An 18,813-nucleotide genomic window follows, 5' to 3' on the forward strand; every position below is an offset into this window, starting at 1 on the left:
TGTAAAAGATTTGTTTATAAGACAAAGAATTGACATACATGATGTCAATTCTATGACGATATCAGAATTGGCATAAGTGAGAAAAGAAAGGGGCAACAGTTCTACTAGGAAAAAGGGCAAAACTTTGAAGCAATGCTTCATTTATAGGAAATTCTTGAGAAAAATTCTCTGGAAAATACACTACTTTACCAAGTGAAATAAAACAATAATGAGATGATTCTGCTAAGATTTAAATATCCGACATTACTGAGGGGAAGAGAAAACACTCACCTTTTGATGATTTCTGTAAATTGGTTGGATCTCTCTGGGGGGGCGCAGTGGATTGGTGTTAGGAGCATCAGCTTTGCAGGGTAGATCACATGGCCTAGACAAGGTTTCCTAGCTGAGAAAATGGAGGTAACAATAGTGCCTACCTCTCAGAGTAAGTCTATGGGAAGGACGTGGACTTTGTAAAGTAGAGCACTCACTATAAATCCTGGTACATGACACGCTTGATTTTAGCTGTAGGAGGAAACCTGTATATTGAAAGGTTCCATCGGGAACTACTCAGATGAACGAAGAAGGCCTGCTCCCAGTGTGCACCCTTGCACAATCTCAGAACACCAGAGAAAGATCGCACAGTTTACCTGTCATAAATCTCAGATTGCCATCAGACTTCTCAGCAGCAGTATCATTTGCTGGGACACAGTAGCACAGTACTGTCAAAATTCTGACAAGGCATAGTTTTCTGAAGTAGCTTTTCAAGAATTCTGTAAGCGGCTAAGTTATCAGCCAAATATATGGATAATACAAAGAAATTTTCAGAATGAAAAGACTTAGAACGTTTACCCTTTATGAAAAAAATTACTGGAGGATGAAACAACTCAAAGTGAAACCCAAGAAACAATAGCTGCAACTGGGGGAGGTGTTTTAAAAAAAACCCCAGGCTAACCCACTTTGTAGTAGGCTTTGTTACAGGAGGAATACAAAGATCTCAGGAAAAATATCCTCAAAAACAGGTAGATGGTATGATTAAGATGTTGGATGATCAGAGAGTTGTGATGAAGATTTATTTGCTTTTGTCAGGAAGAAAAAGGCATCTAAAACACAGCGAGAATGTACTGTTCAAACTTGGAATAGTATATCCTTGTAAACAACAGAGGGAATGAGAGAAAACCCATCCGATGCTGATGCCTGCAATATTTTACTTTGAGCAGTACAGGTTTGGTGATAAAAGATGACACATACTTTTTTTCCTGTATGAGTCAAGTGCAGTTTATGTGTATAGATTACATGTGTGTTCAGAGTATACAGTTATGTTGTATTTTGTCTCATATTTCAGAATAAACCTATAAACAAAGCATAAGAAAATGACATTAACTGAGACTTAACTATTAAACATCTTAATATAATAGTAAACAGGGGAGAGGGAATGGACAGGTAAATTAATTTATTTGTTTTACATAGAATCAAGATGCTATTTAAAGACCATAGAATAAGAGATGGTTAAAGGATATTATTCAAAATTACAAAGACAACCATATTGTGATATGTTAAATGGGCAGTGGCTTGGCATGGGGGAGATAGGATAAATGAACCCATTTCTTCTTTTTTATGATAACATAAAACTGAGTGTGGTGGCACATGCCTGGTGGTGGGCAAGAAGGATCTAAAATTCAAGGTCAGCTCAAGCAAACAGCATGACTACACAGGAGACAGTTAGGTAGACATGTTTCATTCCATTATAGCCGAAGAGCAAAGGGTAGAATGAGGTGAAGCTTCACCAAGAAAGTAATAATGCCTGGCCCTATCTTGTTACCAGTGTGCTCTCACTCAAAAGCTGGGGGCACTTCAGGAGCGTCAGGAACCTCCTCTGCCACATAGTTCGTAACTCTCATCTGCAAAACCCAGGGCTTAGAATCCTGAGTGTGCCAGAATTCCACGATTTCAACATGGTTATAATTATTTTTCTTATCAAGATATGCTTTAAGAAAATAATCCGGATTTATGAAAACTGATGTGGTAATGTATCCTGTAAGTCTAATTTTTTTAATTTAAATTTTTTCACGGTGCTAGGGATCAAGCCCAGGGCCTTGCACATGCCAGGCAAGCACTGTACTACTGAGCCGTGTTCCCAGCCCTCCCCGGTCTTCTCTTGATGGATATCCTTTCAAATGACGTTTTCCCTAATGAGCATCCTGAAACAATGTGTTCCAGTAATCCATTCACTTCGTGCTTTTATGTAACATTCATTTGAAATGTTAAGCAGATTATAAAAATTTGCATTAGTTAGTATGAAATCCAATTTGGGATATTATTTAAATTTCAGGAAGCATTTTCCCTTTTTATCTCATTTTAGACCACCCCTATGGTTTTAATTTCTGTATTTCTTTTGAAGGGACACAGTTTCATCAAATAGAACTTCAGATTTTCTACCTTTTGAGCATTTAAAAATTGATTTTAGAAGTAAAATTTTAACAAATTTGATTGTTAAAGTATCACTGAAATTTCTGATATTTTCTCATAAGTATGAATGCTCTAAGGAAAAATATTAATTAGGGCTGAGTTGAATCACTATGGCTAATTTACTGGTGCAGGAAATTTCAATAGGCTTTTAGAGCCTTTTAAAAACTCATACCATTACATAAGCTGATTATAGTACTTGGTCATTGATGCGCAAATAACAAACATGAGTTTTCAACAAAAAATAACTAAGCCTTCCGTAGACCCTAGACCTTGGTCAAGAACTTCATGGACCACTTAATTATTGCCGGTGGACTCCCAGACCCCAGTTTTCAGGCAAGAAAGAGATAAAAATGATCACTGTTTCCTACCCTTGGGTAGATAAGGAAGTCTATATTGTGGCTTCTACAAAGATGATTGCCCGGAAATTGACCAGCACACAGGAAGCAACTCCATGGTGAAGAAACCTCCTTGTTACAAGCCTGCTACTGTGGCACCTTGTGAAATTACACAATCTCAGAGGCCCACTGATTTTGTGATTCACCAACTCCCTGTCTAGTATCTGCTACAAACAATTGCTCAGGACTTCAAAACAGATGCAGCTGTTGATGCTTTGCAGGAGGCAAGTGAGGCCTATGTAGAAGGCCTTTTGAAGACACCATCCTGTGTGCATCCGTTCTGCCCATGTAGCAATTTTGCCTGTCAAAGACATCCAGCTAGCACGGCACATATGTGCAGAGCGTGCTTAAGAATCCACTGGAGTGGGAAACACTCCATTCTCAAAATAAAAAAAAGTTCTCTTCATCCTGTTAATGGTAGTTCTGGATGTTAGTTCTCTGCTCCCTGCCCCCCACGAGATCAAAAGGTACCTAAATATATGATTGTGAATGGAAAACAGGGTACAGAAATCAGGTATTGGCAGTTTTCACGTTTACATCTGTATGTGAATTTTTAATATAAATGCAGGTACACAAAGCAAGTAGAAGTCAAAATGTTTCCATGGACAAGTCTCAACTGTTCAACTTCATAACAGTTACAAGTAAACCTGTTAGAAATTTCTGGACAGTGCCAACATCGGGGTTTGTTTCATTTAATTTATTTAATTTTAAGGTGCTTGGGGTCAAACCTAGGGGCCTGTATGCTAGGCAAGTGCTCTACTGCTGAGCTATATACCTCAGCTAGGATTCTTTGAACAAGTTAATTTCTTATTAACAGAAAAACAAAATTAGCTAGAATTGTGTATTACTTTCTCATGTAGCATGGTAAAACTTTTCTGTCTAGACTATATGCTTGCATTTTATGAAAATAATTTTATATAAAGTTCCATAACTGATAAAAGACATGAAAGTAAAAGGAGGACTGTGAGGGAATGGGAGGAAGTTATAAGGGAGAGGAGTGATAAAAGAAGGTAACGGAGGTATCAAAATACATTATATACATGTATGGAAATGTCACAATGAAGCTCATTATTTTATAAAAATAATAAAATACAAAAATTAACAGCTGATAGTTCTTTGTTTTCATCAACATTTAAATTGAGGTACAGTTAATCTGACTACTAGGTTGGAGCACACGCCTGTTTTCCTAGAAGCTCAGAAATGTTGAGATCACCTTTATTAGTTTCTTTCATTTGCAATTGGGAAGTAGTCAAAAAAATTGAACCCAAATCTGAAAAGTTAGGATTGCCTGCCATGTGTATGTTAACCCCCTGAAATGGTTTTTACAACTCTGAAATAGGGAGTAAAAGCTGCTTCGTATATTTGTTAGGGAAAAGGTGTCAATGTTAACATCTGACACTTAGTAAGAACTTAAGAAAGGCAAAAATTTTTGTGGGTTTTTTCTTTTTGACATACAAAAATTTACATCTGGGCATGATTACACACATCTGCAGTCCCAGCACTAAGGAAACTGAGGCAAGAGGACTGTGAGTTTGAGGCCAGCCTGGGCTATATAGCAATACTCAGTGTCAGAAAACAAAACCAAAGAGACTTCCTTAGCTTTCCTCATGGAAGCTGTGCTACTTGAGCACCCTGGCAGTCAGTCATATAATTTAGCATAAAGCTAGACAAAGACTTTCAGCTACAGATGACGTCTATAAATGCAGTAAATATCACCTGGTACATCTCTATTTTGTACAATAAGAGGTTCTGCCCAGGATACCCTCTTGTTCACAATAATTATCACTTCCTGAGCCTAGTTCAAATGCTCTTTTCTCCATGAAGCCTTATACCCACTCTCATAAGCAAAAAATTATTACTGAGGTATTTTAGATTTTATTGTACTAAGACTTCAAAAACTTATATTTTTTATACTTACAGTATGTACCATTCTGGACTAGCGACATTTCAGGTATTAGTGACTAACTGCTGATGTGACTCAGTGGTAGAACGCTTACCTATCATTTGTGAGGCCCTGCCAACAAGAAAAAGAAAGAAAATAAACAGAAAAGAAGTGGTATCAGTAGCCACTTAGCTACTGACTACCATATTGACAGCAGGTGCCTAGTATATTATGGGTGATTAATAAATGAATATCACCTGGGCCAGTTTGTTTTTTTTTTTTTTTTTTAAATAACCTTTTTTTCCCCAACAGACTACCATGGCTGCAGGAGTCTTGCCTCAGAAAGAACAACCATATTCCACTTTGGTGAATAGCAGTGGATATGCTGCAAACATGGAAGGTAAAATCTATTAAAATACTTTTTCTCCCTTTGTGAAAACCAGTATTTAATAAAAGTAACTGAATGGATGTGAAAGAAAAGGCTCTGTTCTGCATTTGACAATCCCAGCTCCAGGTATTATTTAAGGCCTTTTGTTTATTTCTGTCTTGCCATTTTGACCTATTAGAATTCCTTTTCAAAGCCCTGAATAATGATCTTGGCCTTTTAAGAAGGGATGTTGTAAACAGTGTTTGCCTCCTGCATTATTGTTTTAGACCGAGATTATGCGTTTGTTCCTATCATCAAACTCCTACTCGCAAATCAACCTCTCATTTCTTTCTCCTCAGTTACTTGCAAGTGTCACTTACAAAGCACATCCAGAAGCACTCAAGCCCTTCTTCTCCCAGTGTTTTGTTTTTCTCTCCTCTGTTCCCTTCCCACGCTGTTTGGCTTTTTCTATGACACCCATGCAAAAAGTATGCTATGACTTGTTTGCTGTCATCACACTTTGCCCTTATTGGCTATGTTAGTCAACTTTCAAAATACCTGAGAAAAATAAGCTTATAAGGAGGAAAAGTTTATTTTCGTTGATGGTCTCCAAGGCTTTGATCCATGGACAGCTGTTGGGCCTATAGTGAGGCAGAACAGTATGGCAGAAGCACGTGGCAGAGGAAAGTGCTCACCTCATAGTGACCAGGAAACAGAGAAAGGGACTAGGGTCCCACATACCATAAAGGGTACACCCCCAGTGACCTAAATTCCTTTCACTGGGCCGAACCTTTTAAAGGTTCCATCATTCCCACTAGCACCTTTAGTATATGGTTCTGTTGGGGCGGGGAGGGGCGGCGCATTTAAAATCCACACCATAACACTGGCCTTGCTGTCTGTCATCACCAGAAGAGATGTGAATAATTTCTTTTGACAATGCTCTGTACTGTATTTTTTAACTCCCCACTCAAGGCTTTGCCCAAGGTCACTTTAGTCCTGCTGAATAAGGAACTTTGCAGGATTTCTTCCCAAAATATGGATTAGATGATGCAAGAGTAGAGGAAGAGTCTAACCAAAGCTGTTGTTAGGAACAATCAGTTCTTAAAGTTGTGTTCTTATTGGAATCTGGCCACTCCACCAGGGGGCACTGTTTTCCGTCAAGAAAACCAGTGTTTCTGATCTCGACTAAATTCCAAATCCTTGTAGATCTTCCTTCATCTGTGCTATGTCTAACTCTGGAGGCGCTAACACTACTGGTAACTACCATTTGTGGACAGCTCTCATGTGCCATATTTACCGCAATAATGGTGTCTACTTTCTGCTTCCCTTACAGGATATTTTTTCTCCTAAGTAACAAGTCAGCAAATCTAATAGTCATCAAACCTTTTCCCCTCTTCCTTCTTCCATTGGAATGTTACTCTTAGCTGGTATTTCTCAATAGAGGTTCTGTGGACTTTTAGGATGGGGCAGCTCTTCATTGCACAGGACAGCCCTGAGCAGTGAGTGGATAACATTTAGCATTCCTTTTCCCACCTACTAACTCCAGTAGTGTCCCCAGGTTCCAGTGACAACAGCAACAACAAAACTCTCTACACATTTCCAAATATTCCAGGAATGTTGTACTACCTCTATTGTGATTCACTAGATAAGCTCATTGTTTCTAACCTTTCAAAACAAATCTTTTTGGCAGTACTGAGGTTTAAACTTGGGCCTCACACTTGCTAATCAAGTGCTCTCCACTTGAGCCATTCCCCTGCCCTGTTTTTTCTGTTTCAGTTTTTAAGGAAAGTCTCACATTTTTGCCTGGGGCTGACCTTGAACTGGTATCCTCCCGTGTAGCTGGGAGGACAGACATACGCCATCTCACCCAGCTAATTGGTTGAGAGAGGGTCTTGTTAACCTTTTGCCCAGAGCACCCTCAAACTGCAATCCTCCCGATCTCAGCCTTGTAAACAGCTGGGATTTCAGGCATAAGCCAGTGTGCCTAGCTCAACAAATATTTTTAATTAAAATTTCCCTCAGTGAATAAATGCAGCTAATGTTTAATTAGAAAAATTCTGGAAACTATTTTTACTTTGTATTAACTTTCTTAATATTATTACAGCCGTGATTTTGACATTGTTACAGTCAGGGTGCAGAGCATTTCCGTCAACAAGCTGACTTGCACGTGGCTCTGTTCCCTGCCCGCTGCTAGTGTTCCCAAGCTCTATCAGTTTGTCATTTCAGGAAGGTTATGTGGATGAAATCACACATTACCTAACCCCTTAGGATTGGCTTTTATTTCCCTCAGCTCACTTCCCTCCGGTTTCATCCCAGTTGGTGTGTGCATCAGTAGTATATTCCTTTTCTTTTTTTGCAGTACTAGGGCTTGAACTCAGGGCCTACACTTTGACCCACTCCACCAGCCAGCTCCCCCTGCCACTTTTTTTAAAATTTTGGGTATTTTCAAGATAGGGTTTCACAAACTGTTTTCCCAGGCTGGCTTCGAACCACCATCCTCCTGATCTCTGCCTCCTAAGTAGCTAGGATTACAGGCATGAGCCACAAGCACCTGGCAGTATATTCCTTTAGGTTGCTGAGACATATCACAATGTGTTTATGCATTTCACTCATCAAGGGCATGTCTGTCTGGGTTGTTTCCAGTTTGGGGCTATTATTAATGAAAATACTCTGAACATTCATGTACAAGTTTTTATGTTAAGATGAATTTTATTACTCTGGGATAAATGTTCAAGAATGTACTTCCTAAGTCATATGATAGTTGCATTTTAATTTTAGATGAAACTACCAAACCGTTTTTCCATTTTCCAGAGCGGTTTTCCTATTTTACATTCTTACCAGCAGTGTATAAGTGATTAAGTTCCCTGATTCTTGCCAGTATTAGGCATTGTGATTATTTATTTTAGCCATTTTAGCAGGGTAGACTGACACCTCTTTGTGGGTTTGTGTTTGTTGGTTTGTTTTGTTTTTTTCAGCTGGGGATCAAGCCCAGGGATTCGTGCATGTTATACCAGCAGTCTCCCGTGGAGCTACATCTCCACTCCCTCTTTGTGGTTTTAATTTACATTTCCCTAATGCAAGTTACATCCAAACTTTGACCCACTATTTAAGAATGGAAGGGAGCTCATTCATCTTGGCTAGTGATAACTATCTTTTTATGTGTTTATCAGTCATCTGTGTGTGCTCTTATTAACTGTCTATGCATGCCTTTTGTCCACTTTCATATTGGATTGTTGGATTTTTTTTAACTGTTGGGTGTTAAGAGTTCTTTATTTAGTGTAGACGTTAGTTCTTTCTCTGACATGTGCTTTGCAAATATATTTGCCCTGTCTGTAGCTTCTTTCCATGTTCTTCATATGATCCTTTTATGAGAAAAAAATTAATTTTCTTAAAGACCGGTTTTCCTTTTGCAAATTATACTTTTGGTGTCAAGTCTTAAGAATTGTTTCTCTATCCCAGTGTCCTGAAGTTGCGCGGGTGTGTTTGTAGGTTCTCTTTTCTGTTTCATTGATCTATATGTCTAACCCTCCACCTATCCCCCCCTTTTGGGATGACTATAGAGTGATTCTTCCAACTCATTTTTCAAGATTGTTTTAGCTAGGATCTCTGACTTTGTCTATAAATTTTAGAATAAGCTTGTTGTCTATGTCAATAAAAAACCTTGCTGAAATTTTATTGAGAAATAAACCTAAAATCAACTTGAGAAGATTGCCATCTCTACTATGTCGACTTCCAATCCATGAACCCAATATGTCTCTCCATTTATTTAGATCTTTTTTTAACTAGAATTTTAAAATTCAACATATAATCTATGTTTAAGTTTTTAAATTTTTATACTTTAGTATTTCATTTTCTTCAGAATGATTGGTGTCAATGTTTTTAATTACAGTTTTCACAGAATTTTTTGTTTGTATATAGAAATACAGCTGATTTTTGTGCGTCGTCCTTGTGCCCTACACCTATACCCTGAGCCCACCTAAAAGTGCTGGGAGTTTCTGGAGATTCCTTATAAAATCACAATTTCAACAACATTACTGTTTGGAAATAAGGACAGTTTTATTTCTTCCCTACCAATCTGTATGCCATTATTTCTTTTCCTTGCTTATTGTTTGACCTAAAACTTCTAGTCAGCAGAACACTAGAACAGAAAAGAGACATCATTGACTTCTTCCTGATGTTAGTGGGAAAGCATGCAATATTTTACCTTCCTGTATGATAGTAGCAATAAGTTTTCTGTAGATGCTCTATAGCAAGTTGAATTAATTCTCCTCCATTCCTAACTAGTTAAGAGATTTTTTTTTTTTAAATTATGAGTGGGTGTTGAATTTTGTCACATAGTTTTTCTGTGTCAATTGATGCAATTATATGATTTTTCTTCTTTAGCCTGTTGACATGGTGGGTTATAGTGATTGATTCTTGGATGTTGAAACAGCTTTACATACCTGCAGTGAGTCCCTTTTGATAATGGTGTATAATTCTTCTTATGCATTGCTGGATTTGATTTGCTAATATTTTGTTGAGGATTTCCTTTTTGCCCAAGTTCAGGAGAGATATTGGACCATAGCTTTCTATTTTTGTACTGTTTTTCCTTTTGGTCTAAGAGTAATCCTAGCCTTATAAAGGGGGTTGGGAAATGCTCCCTTCTCTTCTGTTTTCTGGAAGGTGTTGTATAAGATTGGTGCTCTTCCTTCCTTAAACCTTGGATGGTTTTCTCCAGGGCAGACATATAAACCTGGAGATTTTTGTATATGAATTCAATTTCTTTCATTTTTATTGGCCTTTTCAGGTCATTTCATTTACATTTTGGTAGTTTACAGTGTTTAAGGAATTGATCCAGTTCTTCTAAGTTTTCAAATGTATTGGCATAAAGTTGTTTGTATTACTTCTTACTGTCCTTTAAATGGATGGGAGATCTGTGATGATAGCCTGTGCTTCATTCCATATACTGGTGCTTTGTGTCTTCTCTCTCTCTCTCACTCACTGGATGTGTACCAATTTCACTAATTTTTTTCATAGATCCCGCTTTTTGTTTAACTGACTTTCCCTATTGTTTTCCTGATCTTAATTTCCCTGATTTATGCTCTTATGTTTAGCCTTCCAATGCTTGCTTTGTGTTCATTTGCTCTATTTGACTTGGGTTAGAGTTTCAATTATTGACTTGAGACCTTCTGTCTCCAAAATAAGTTATAAGTGGTAGTAATTTCCCATACAGATCTGCTTTAACAGTGTTCCATGTGTTATGATGTGCTGTAGTTTCATTTTGATTCAGCTTTGTGTGTTTTGTAATTTCCTTTGAGAGTTCCTCTTTAAAACACGAATTATTTATAAGTTTGGTGTTCAATTTCCAAGTCTTTGGATATTATTCCTATTGTCTTTCTGTTACCACTTTTCTAGTTTGACTCCATTATGGTCAGAGAACATTCTCTCTGAGATTCCAGTTCTTTTAAAAAGTAATGCCAAGGTACATTATAATTAAAGTCCTCATTGAATAATTTCAACACATCATGTATCTGTTGATGGTTTTTTTCTCACTCAAGTTGTGATTTTCCTAGTTATTGATGTGACAAATGACTTCCAACTGTATTCTGGACATTTTGGGCCTGATTTTTTTTCTCACTTAGCAGACATTCTCTCTATTGAAGTATGGCTCAGGACCCAGGTGAGAGTGACTCAGCTTCCCACTCACCCTTGCTGACACCCTGCCAACAAAAGCCGAGGGCTTATTTACACTGCCTCATTGCACGTGGCTGAGGTGGAGTTTCATCTCTCCCCGCAGCTCTGTTAACACCTTCCTGCTGAAAGTGGGACACTGCCTGCACAGTCATGTGGCCTTTGAGTAGGGTGTCAAGTCAGCTCCATGAAGAAACAAAAGCAGGTGATGCTATGGGCCCATTGCCATCTGAGAAGGAGGCAGTAAAGAGCAACTCACACCACTTGTACCACTTGGTTGCTGCTCGTTGTGGTTGAAACCCATCTCCCTGCTGGGCCCCACGGAGCTCAAGGGAAGAGGAGGTGGGAAGTGCAGTGCCAACTGTCTCACCTCCTCCTCCTCCTTCTTCTCTCCTCATGGGTACCAGTGAGCTGGGAGCTCGGCTCCCCGATTGGACCCATTGACACCAGGGAGTTGGGGTGGGGAGAGAATGTTGACCCTCCTGCTTCACCCCACATTCTGCCTCCTTAATGGCAGGTAAGGGAGGGAAGGCGCAGCCCCTCCCTCCCCCAAGCTCCACTGATACTGGGAGAGACAAGAGCGTCAACTAGTCCTGCTTCATGCTGCATTGTTCAGTCTTGTTGCTGCCATGTGGATATGGAGGTTCGTTTCCCTGGGCCTCACTAAGGCCAAGGCTTAGAGAAAGTAGCCTCAGCTTGCATTGCCTTGCTCAGTTTCCTTGATGCTGCACGGGGATAGATGACCGGTTCCCCACTGGATCCTGACATGGAGGGGATGGTGAGCCTTGTGTTCACTAGCTGTGCTTCAGACTCCCCTGTTAAGACTTGGTGCAGGGTGAGGATAGAGGGGCTCAGCTCTCTGCCTTGGCAGAGAAATTGTAGCCCTGCCCACTTCTGCTTGATGGAGGATGGGAATTCATCCACCACTCAGCCAGTGAGTCCATCCAAGTGCCACTCACTTCTTCCAAATGGCTGTGGAAAGTTAGCACCCTGGTCAATCCTCTGTAGAGGAATTGAGGCACCAGATACTACTTCTGGACAGGGAATGGAAGATTAGCTTTGCTTATCCTTCTGACACCATCTGATGATTGCTTCCTGTTCATCCCTTTCAAAACTGTGGTGTAGAAGAGGACATGGCAAACATCATTGGTGTTTGACTGGAGGAGCATGAGTATTACTAAAAATATTTTTGATAGGCCAATTTTCCCTAGACCTTTGGCTGGGAGAACACAGCCAAAGCTTGCTCTGGGTCAGAGTCTTTTGCAGCACCCTGTTTGAAATACATGTGAGGCAATCAGGAATCCCAGGATGTCCACAGCCATACTGTTCCTCCGGTCCTGAGGTCCCTAAATGGTCATCCCTGTGCTTGTCCATTCTGTTGTGTCCAGAGTTTTTTTAGTTGTAAGACATAGAGCCCAGGAGGATTGGGGCTATTCTATCTTGAGAGTACTAGAAATCTACCTGGCAGCTTTTTTATTTATTCATTAAATCATAATCAGAGCAGGAGGGAGCATTTTCTCTATGGTAAAGTTCATGACAGTTCACTCATTTAAAGTATATAATCATCTATTGTTGGTGTAGTCACAAAAAAAGAGTTATTCAATCAGTACCACAGTCAGTTTTAGATTGTGGGTGCTTATCACCCACCAACCACTGTTCTTCCTCCTCCTCCTTACTAGCCCTAGGAACCATCAGTCTGTCCAGATTTCCCTTTTCTGAACATTTTGTGTAAACAGACTCATACAACATGTGGTCTTTTGTGATTGGACTATTTCACTTAGCCTGGTGTTTTTCAGGGTTCATTTGTGTTGTTGCAAGTGTCAGTATTTCTTCCTTTTTATTGAATCACTTTCAATTGTAGTGATATTCCATATTTTTAATGCATTTATCAGCTGATGAACATTTGAATTGTTCTTACTTTTTGACTATTGTAAGTACTACTGCCTTGAATGCTTGGTGGACATAAGTTTTCATTTTTCTCAGGTGTATACCTAAGAATAGAAGGCTGGGATATACTGTAACTTACTTAGTCCTTTATGGAACTGCCCTAATGTTTCCCAAAGTGGCTGCTCCATTTTACATGCCTGCCAGCAATGTATGAAGACTCCTGTTTCTTTATATCTTCATCAATACTTGCTATCTTATTTTTTTATTATAGCCATCCAGGTAGGTGCGAAGTGGTATCTCGCTGAGATTTTAATGTGCATTTCCCTAATGACCACTGATGTTGAACATCTCCTCATGTGCTTATGGACCATGTCTGTATCTTTTTTAGAGAAATGCTCATTCAGATTTCTTGCCCGTTTTCAAAAATTACTAAACTATAATTCACGTACTGTAAAATTCACCCCTTTGAAGTAGTCATTGATTTTAGTATCTACACAAGGCTTTGCGATCATTAATGACTGGTAAACCCAGAACATTTTCATCAGCTCAAAAAGAAATTCTTCCAATTAGTAGCCAATTCCCATTCCACCCTCTCCCTGGTTCCTGGCAACCACGAATCTACTTTTAGTCCTTATGCATTTGCCTATTTAGGGCATTTAGTATAAATAAGACAATACAATATGTGTTCTTTTGTGTCTGCCTTTTTGAACTTAGCATAATGTTTTCAAGGTTTGTCCAGGTTTAGCATAACTACATTTCATCTATTTTACTGCTGAATAATATTCCATTTTGGATATACCTCATTTTGCTTATCTGTTTGGGTTGATGGCACATGGGTTGTTTCTGCTTTTGGCTACCACAATAATGCCATTATGAACATTTGCATATATATTTCGTGTGGATACATTTTTTATTGCTTGAGTGGAATTGCTGGGTCACACGGTCACTGTATGTCAACCAAATGGTTTTGATTTGCATTTTCCTAATGACTATTTATGTTGAATATTTTCTTGTGCCCATGTGGCTATTTGTGTATCTTCTTGGAGAAGAAACATTTGTTCAAATTGACCTTTTTTATTGTTGAGTTGTAAAGTTCCTTATACACTCTGAACACTGGTTTATAATATTGACCTTTCTCTTTGTTCTTTCTGGTTTTCTTCATTTATTCTTGGGAGTTTTGAGTTATCTTGTGTCACTTCCTTACGTCAGCATAACTTCTACTCCCACCACTTCCTTCGGACTTGTCATATAGACCACATTTCTATATGTTATAGGTCCAACAACAGAAGGGGAAAGCAGCCTTCAGAATGGGAGAAATGATTTGCAAATCATAAAGAGATTAATATCCATCATAAATAAAGAGTCTCTAAAACTCAACAACCAGAAAAAACAAAAAGATACACAAAATAAGCACAGGAAAAGATGCTCAACATTATCTAGCCATTAGGGAAATAGAATTGAAAGCAGAATAAGAAATCCCTGCTACTATGCATGAGGCAGAGATTGAAGGATTGCAGTTTGAGGCCAGCCCAGGCAAAAGTTAGTGAGACCCTATCTCAGAAAACAAGCTTGGCATGGTGGTACATATCTATAATCCCAGCTACATGGGAGGTATAGGTAGTAGGATCTTGGTCTGAGCCTGGGTTGAGGTAAAAAATGCAAAAAAATAACCTAAAGCAAAAAGGGCTGGAGGCATAGCTCAAGTATTAGAGTACTTGCCTACTAAGTGTGGGGCCCTGAGTTGAAACCCTAGTACCTCCAAAAAATAATAATAATCCCACCAGATTAGGATAATAGCACTGCACCCTCAGGAAGAAATCTGCATACAATAAGGTGGAGAAATGGGAACCCTGGCATATAGCTGGTAAGAATATGAAATGGAGGAGCTGTTCTGGAAAACAGTATGGAAGTTCTTCAGTGTAAAAGTAGAGTTGTCAGATGATCAGCAGTCTAGCTATATTCACAGAAGAACTGAAAGCGTGGGTGTATCTGTACACCCACGTCCACAGCAGTACTGTTCATGACAGCCAAAAAGAAGAAGCAACTCGGTTGTCTGTCAGTAGAGAAAAAGATAAATGAGATGTGGTCTGTGTGTCTAAGTGTTACTCAGCCTCTGACAGGAAGGGGATTCTGACACATGCTGCAGCAGCCAGTAACCAAGGACAAAAGCCGTATGATTTCTTTTAGGTAAGAGTAGTCAAACTGACAGAGACAGAAAGTAGAATGTTGGTTGCCAGGGACTGAGGGGAGGAGAGGTAGGGAGTTGTTGTTTAATAGAGTATAGAGTTTCAGTCTGGGGAGATGAATCATAGTGATGGTTGTACAACAATGTGAATATACTTAATACAAAAGAACTGTACAATTAAAACGGGTAAAATGATAAATTTTATGTTACCTGTGTTTTATCACAATTAACAAAAAAGGAGGAGGAGGAGACAGGAGCTGCCCCTTCTTTTCCCTTCCTGTCTGAGCAGTTCTGAAAGCCACTGTGTGGGGCCGAGCAAAGTTAGCATCCAAACCAGGGTATAGGGTGAGGCCACAGTGCTGAGGCCCCAAAGGGTGAGGGGGAATTCATACGGGGCGGAGGAGTGGTGCAGCCCAGCAGTGATGAAGCTTGTTCAAGGTCATGCCTGCGTGGGAGGGCGACCTGGCCCAGGGTATCACGGCGATCCTCCTGGGATTTTAGAATACAGCAGGATGGGGGAGCACCCACACGGGGGAGGTGACAGCGACGACATGAGGCTCCAGATGCAGCCAGGGAAGCATTCACATAGAGGAGCAGTGGCAGCAGTGATGGGAGGCGGGCTACATGTAGGGACTGGGAGCCAGTGTTCTCAGTTAGAGGGACTCTGTGAGGCCGGCTTGGGATTGGTAGTATCAGGATAAGTTCTTAGTTTTCAATATATATAAATGTACATACAAAATAAATATAGATGTAAACATACGGTAGGTACGTGTGCACGTATATGAACGTGCGTTCTTTAGCTCTGTCCACCAGGAAGGCCGGATGGAAATAAGACCCTGGCAGCACTGATCACACCTAACAAGCAGACACTGATTTCTAGACACCGTTCTTCACTAATAAATACCAGGGCTTCTTGACTCCAATCATGATGAAACGGACATATGCAAATTGAGAGACATTCTGCAAGATGACTGGCCTGTACTGTTCAAAAAATGTTAAGGTCATCAAAGGCAAAGACAGACTCAGGAGCTTGTGCTAGAGTAAAGTAGATGAGTCAGGACAATAAATGCGAGGCGTGACCCAGAACTGGCCCTTCCACTGCAAGGAGCACCTGTTGGGTAACCTGTGAATTTGGAGTGAATGAAATAGAGGGCAAGTGGTAATGTCTCACATGTTTTTCTGACTTGTGGGAGTTGTGAAGAGTGTCTTTGTGGGAGTAATGAGACAGCCTGTTTGCAACTTACTCTCAGTTAGTTCAAGAAAAAATAGTCTTTGGATTATATTTGTAATTTTTCTTCAAGTTTGAGATTGATTAGATGAAAATAAATCCTCTCAAAAATATTCAAAATTGCCAGTGGCTCAGGCCCGTAATAATGAGAAACTAGAGGAACACTTGAAAAACAGAAGACTTAATCTAAATTGGGACATTCTTGGAGGAATTCTATGTTCAAAAATCCAAATAATTGAAAACCTTTATAGTCAAAAAAATGCTTTGTCGGGGGGGTGGTGTGGGAAGAGGGAAGAACTAGAACCAATATGTAGACAAATGGACTCAACTCAATATCAGAAACCATTTTGAGCTAACGGTTGCCCTGTAAGAAGTGACCCTTCTGGTAAAATAGGTCTTTTCCAGGGGTGAGTGTCAGTGGGAGGGGGTGGGCATAAGGAAAGGGTGAATATGGTGGGTGTATTTTGTATTTGTATATGAAAATAGAGAATGAAACCTGTTGAAATTGTTCTAAGAAGTGGGGGAGGGAGAAAGAAGGAGCACATGGAGGGGGTAAATCTAATTAACATATATTCTAAACACATATGAAAATATCACCGTGTTTCCCCCAGTAAAAATATTATGTGCTAATAAATTTAAAAAAAAAAATAGTGAACCTCCAGTCACAAAAAGGGAAAACATGAAGCTGGAAAGTCAGCATTGCAGCAGAATTCCTGAAAGTGACTCGTTTGTGCACCTAAGAATGAGAGTGGATATACTTCCATCTCCCACAAAGCGACAGGTCTGTTGTGTGAGTCTAGACAGTAAAGAACAGCCCTTGCTGAAATCTTGAATGTAGAAGGAAATTCCCAGTCCTTGGTGGTCCAGATTTGCTTAGGATGTTGGGTGTTTGAATCACCTCCTTGTAGAAATTAAAGAGGTAGAGGCTGAGTACTCAGTGGTGCTGTGTAGTAGGCTTGTTTTTATTCTGTCTCTCAGGAGTATGATCATTCTGCATTTTCAATGACCATATCTCATTTTGTTCTTTGATTGTTATTCTAAATTTGGTTGTCTGACTGCCTGACTGCAAATCCACCAGTGGCCACAGAGGTGCTTGGTCTGGAGACCCCAGCATGACAGCTACCATCTTTCTGCTGCTCACTCAGTAGTACAGGAAGTACAGGCCTGGCTGGGTGGATTTCCTCTTGTGTTCTTTGCCTGCCTTCTCTTGGAGCCTGCTTTTTCTCTGGTGACCCCGTATTTGGAAGTGGGGAGAAGAATGAGACAGGAAGTAAGGCACAGTATCCTATGATTTTTATATTAATGAAATGAAGAGAACCCAATCTTTTTCGTATGTACTCATTTAGAAAAATACATTGTCAGAGGGAATAAAATAGATTCTTTGATCTGCCAGTAAATTCTAGCTGTGGAGGAAGAAAAGGGAAGCAGAAAGATGAAGAGGGTGACATTGTAAAGACTCTGTGGCCTCCATGTTATCTGTTAAGTGTCTGTGGTAAGCATGGCCTTCATAAAATCACTCTCACACGGAAATATTTCCTTGTTATGTAAGACATGAAATGGAAATGAAAAGTCTTGCAGCTTCTGTTTATCTAAAACTATGGCTTCTGCTTTTTTTTCCTATTGATGATTTTAAATACAAATGAAAATGCTGTCTCTCAGAAGCTAAACAATTCCTCATTAGCAGTTGATAATTTGTCCTAATTTAAGTTTTTAAACTGATTTCTTAAACATTTTTATTAGTACATGATAGTTGTACGGGAGGTTTTGTTTTAACATTTTCATATATACATTAAATTGATTTTTTAAAAATGGTCAAACAGATATGCTGTCTTGACAGCATGTGTGAGACCCAGTGTGGGTTTATATAACTAGCTAAATGGATCCACACAATTAAAGAGTATTTTGAATTGAATACAAAAGACCAGTTTGCTGCAAGTATAAAGTCTTCTGTTGAAGAATTCGAACACAGCCCCTTCAAAAGTTGTTTGCATGATTTTTCCGGGCAACGTGCTGTGCGTAACAATGTGCTTAGAAGGCAAGGGTGGTAGAGGCGGTGAGAGTTCTGGAGCAAAGGAGGTTGGCACAAAAGCCGATCAGAAATATATAGTATCCCTGCATTCTCATTTTAATGCTGTTTTTCACTTGACCCCAGGAAAAAAAACATGCATTGAGTTGCTGAAAATGTTCCTTCTTTCTGCTTCTTTCTACTTGGTTCTCAAAATGTACAAAGGCTCAACTAAATAAAAATAGGAGCTCTGAACATTAATTTTGCTCATCAGTCATATCGTTCCTAGGAATTTAGTGAAGGAGAAATGTATAAATAAAAAGGCTCTAGATCAGCTGGAGTTCTGGCTCAGATGACAGGGTGCCTGCCTTGCAAGTGGAAGCCTTGAGTTCAAACCCCAGTACCACAAAAGAAAAAAAAAAAGATCTAGTTAGTTTGAAAAGTTTACTGTCTTATTTTTAAATAAAAAGCATTGATAAGGAACCCAGATGTCTAACAGTGAAGGAACAATTAGGTAAATTGTTATGCATCAAATTAATGTGTATTAATCATTGTACTTCCATGAAATGAAAATTATGAAAAGACAAAAGCAGAATGGGAAAATGTTCCTATAGTGATAGGAAGAAGCACGATGTGATGTACAAAGATGGGGGAAATCCACAAGTATACAGACAAGTTGGGGAAGAGAACCAGGCTAGCATTTGGACAGGGACTGAATGTATACCTCCCTGTTGGAAAGCCTTCCGTGA

The 18,813-nt window shown here is 39.4% G+C and overlaps 1 protein-coding gene across 1 annotated transcript in view; it reads left to right on the plus strand.

Annotated features, from left to right (window-relative positions):
* The window catches only part of Ptpdc1 (protein tyrosine phosphatase domain containing 1), an 81,193-nt gene that overhangs the window by 40,790 nt on the left and 21,590 nt on the right, over nt 1-18,813 (plus strand). Inside the window, exon 2 of the mRNA XM_074052527.1 lies at nt 5,035-5,122. Within this exon, the coding sequence (XP_073908628.1) occupies nt 5,041-5,122 (82 nt within the window). The 5' untranslated portion in view covers nt 5,035-5,040. The remainder of the gene's footprint in view (nt 1-5,034; nt 5,123-18,813) is intronic.

This window comes from Castor canadensis, chromosome 13, assembly GCF_047511655.1.
Source record: "Castor canadensis chromosome 13, mCasCan1.hap1v2, whole genome shotgun sequence".
In the NCBI taxonomy this organism is placed as follows: Eukaryota; Metazoa; Chordata; class Mammalia; order Rodentia; family Castoridae; genus Castor; species Castor canadensis.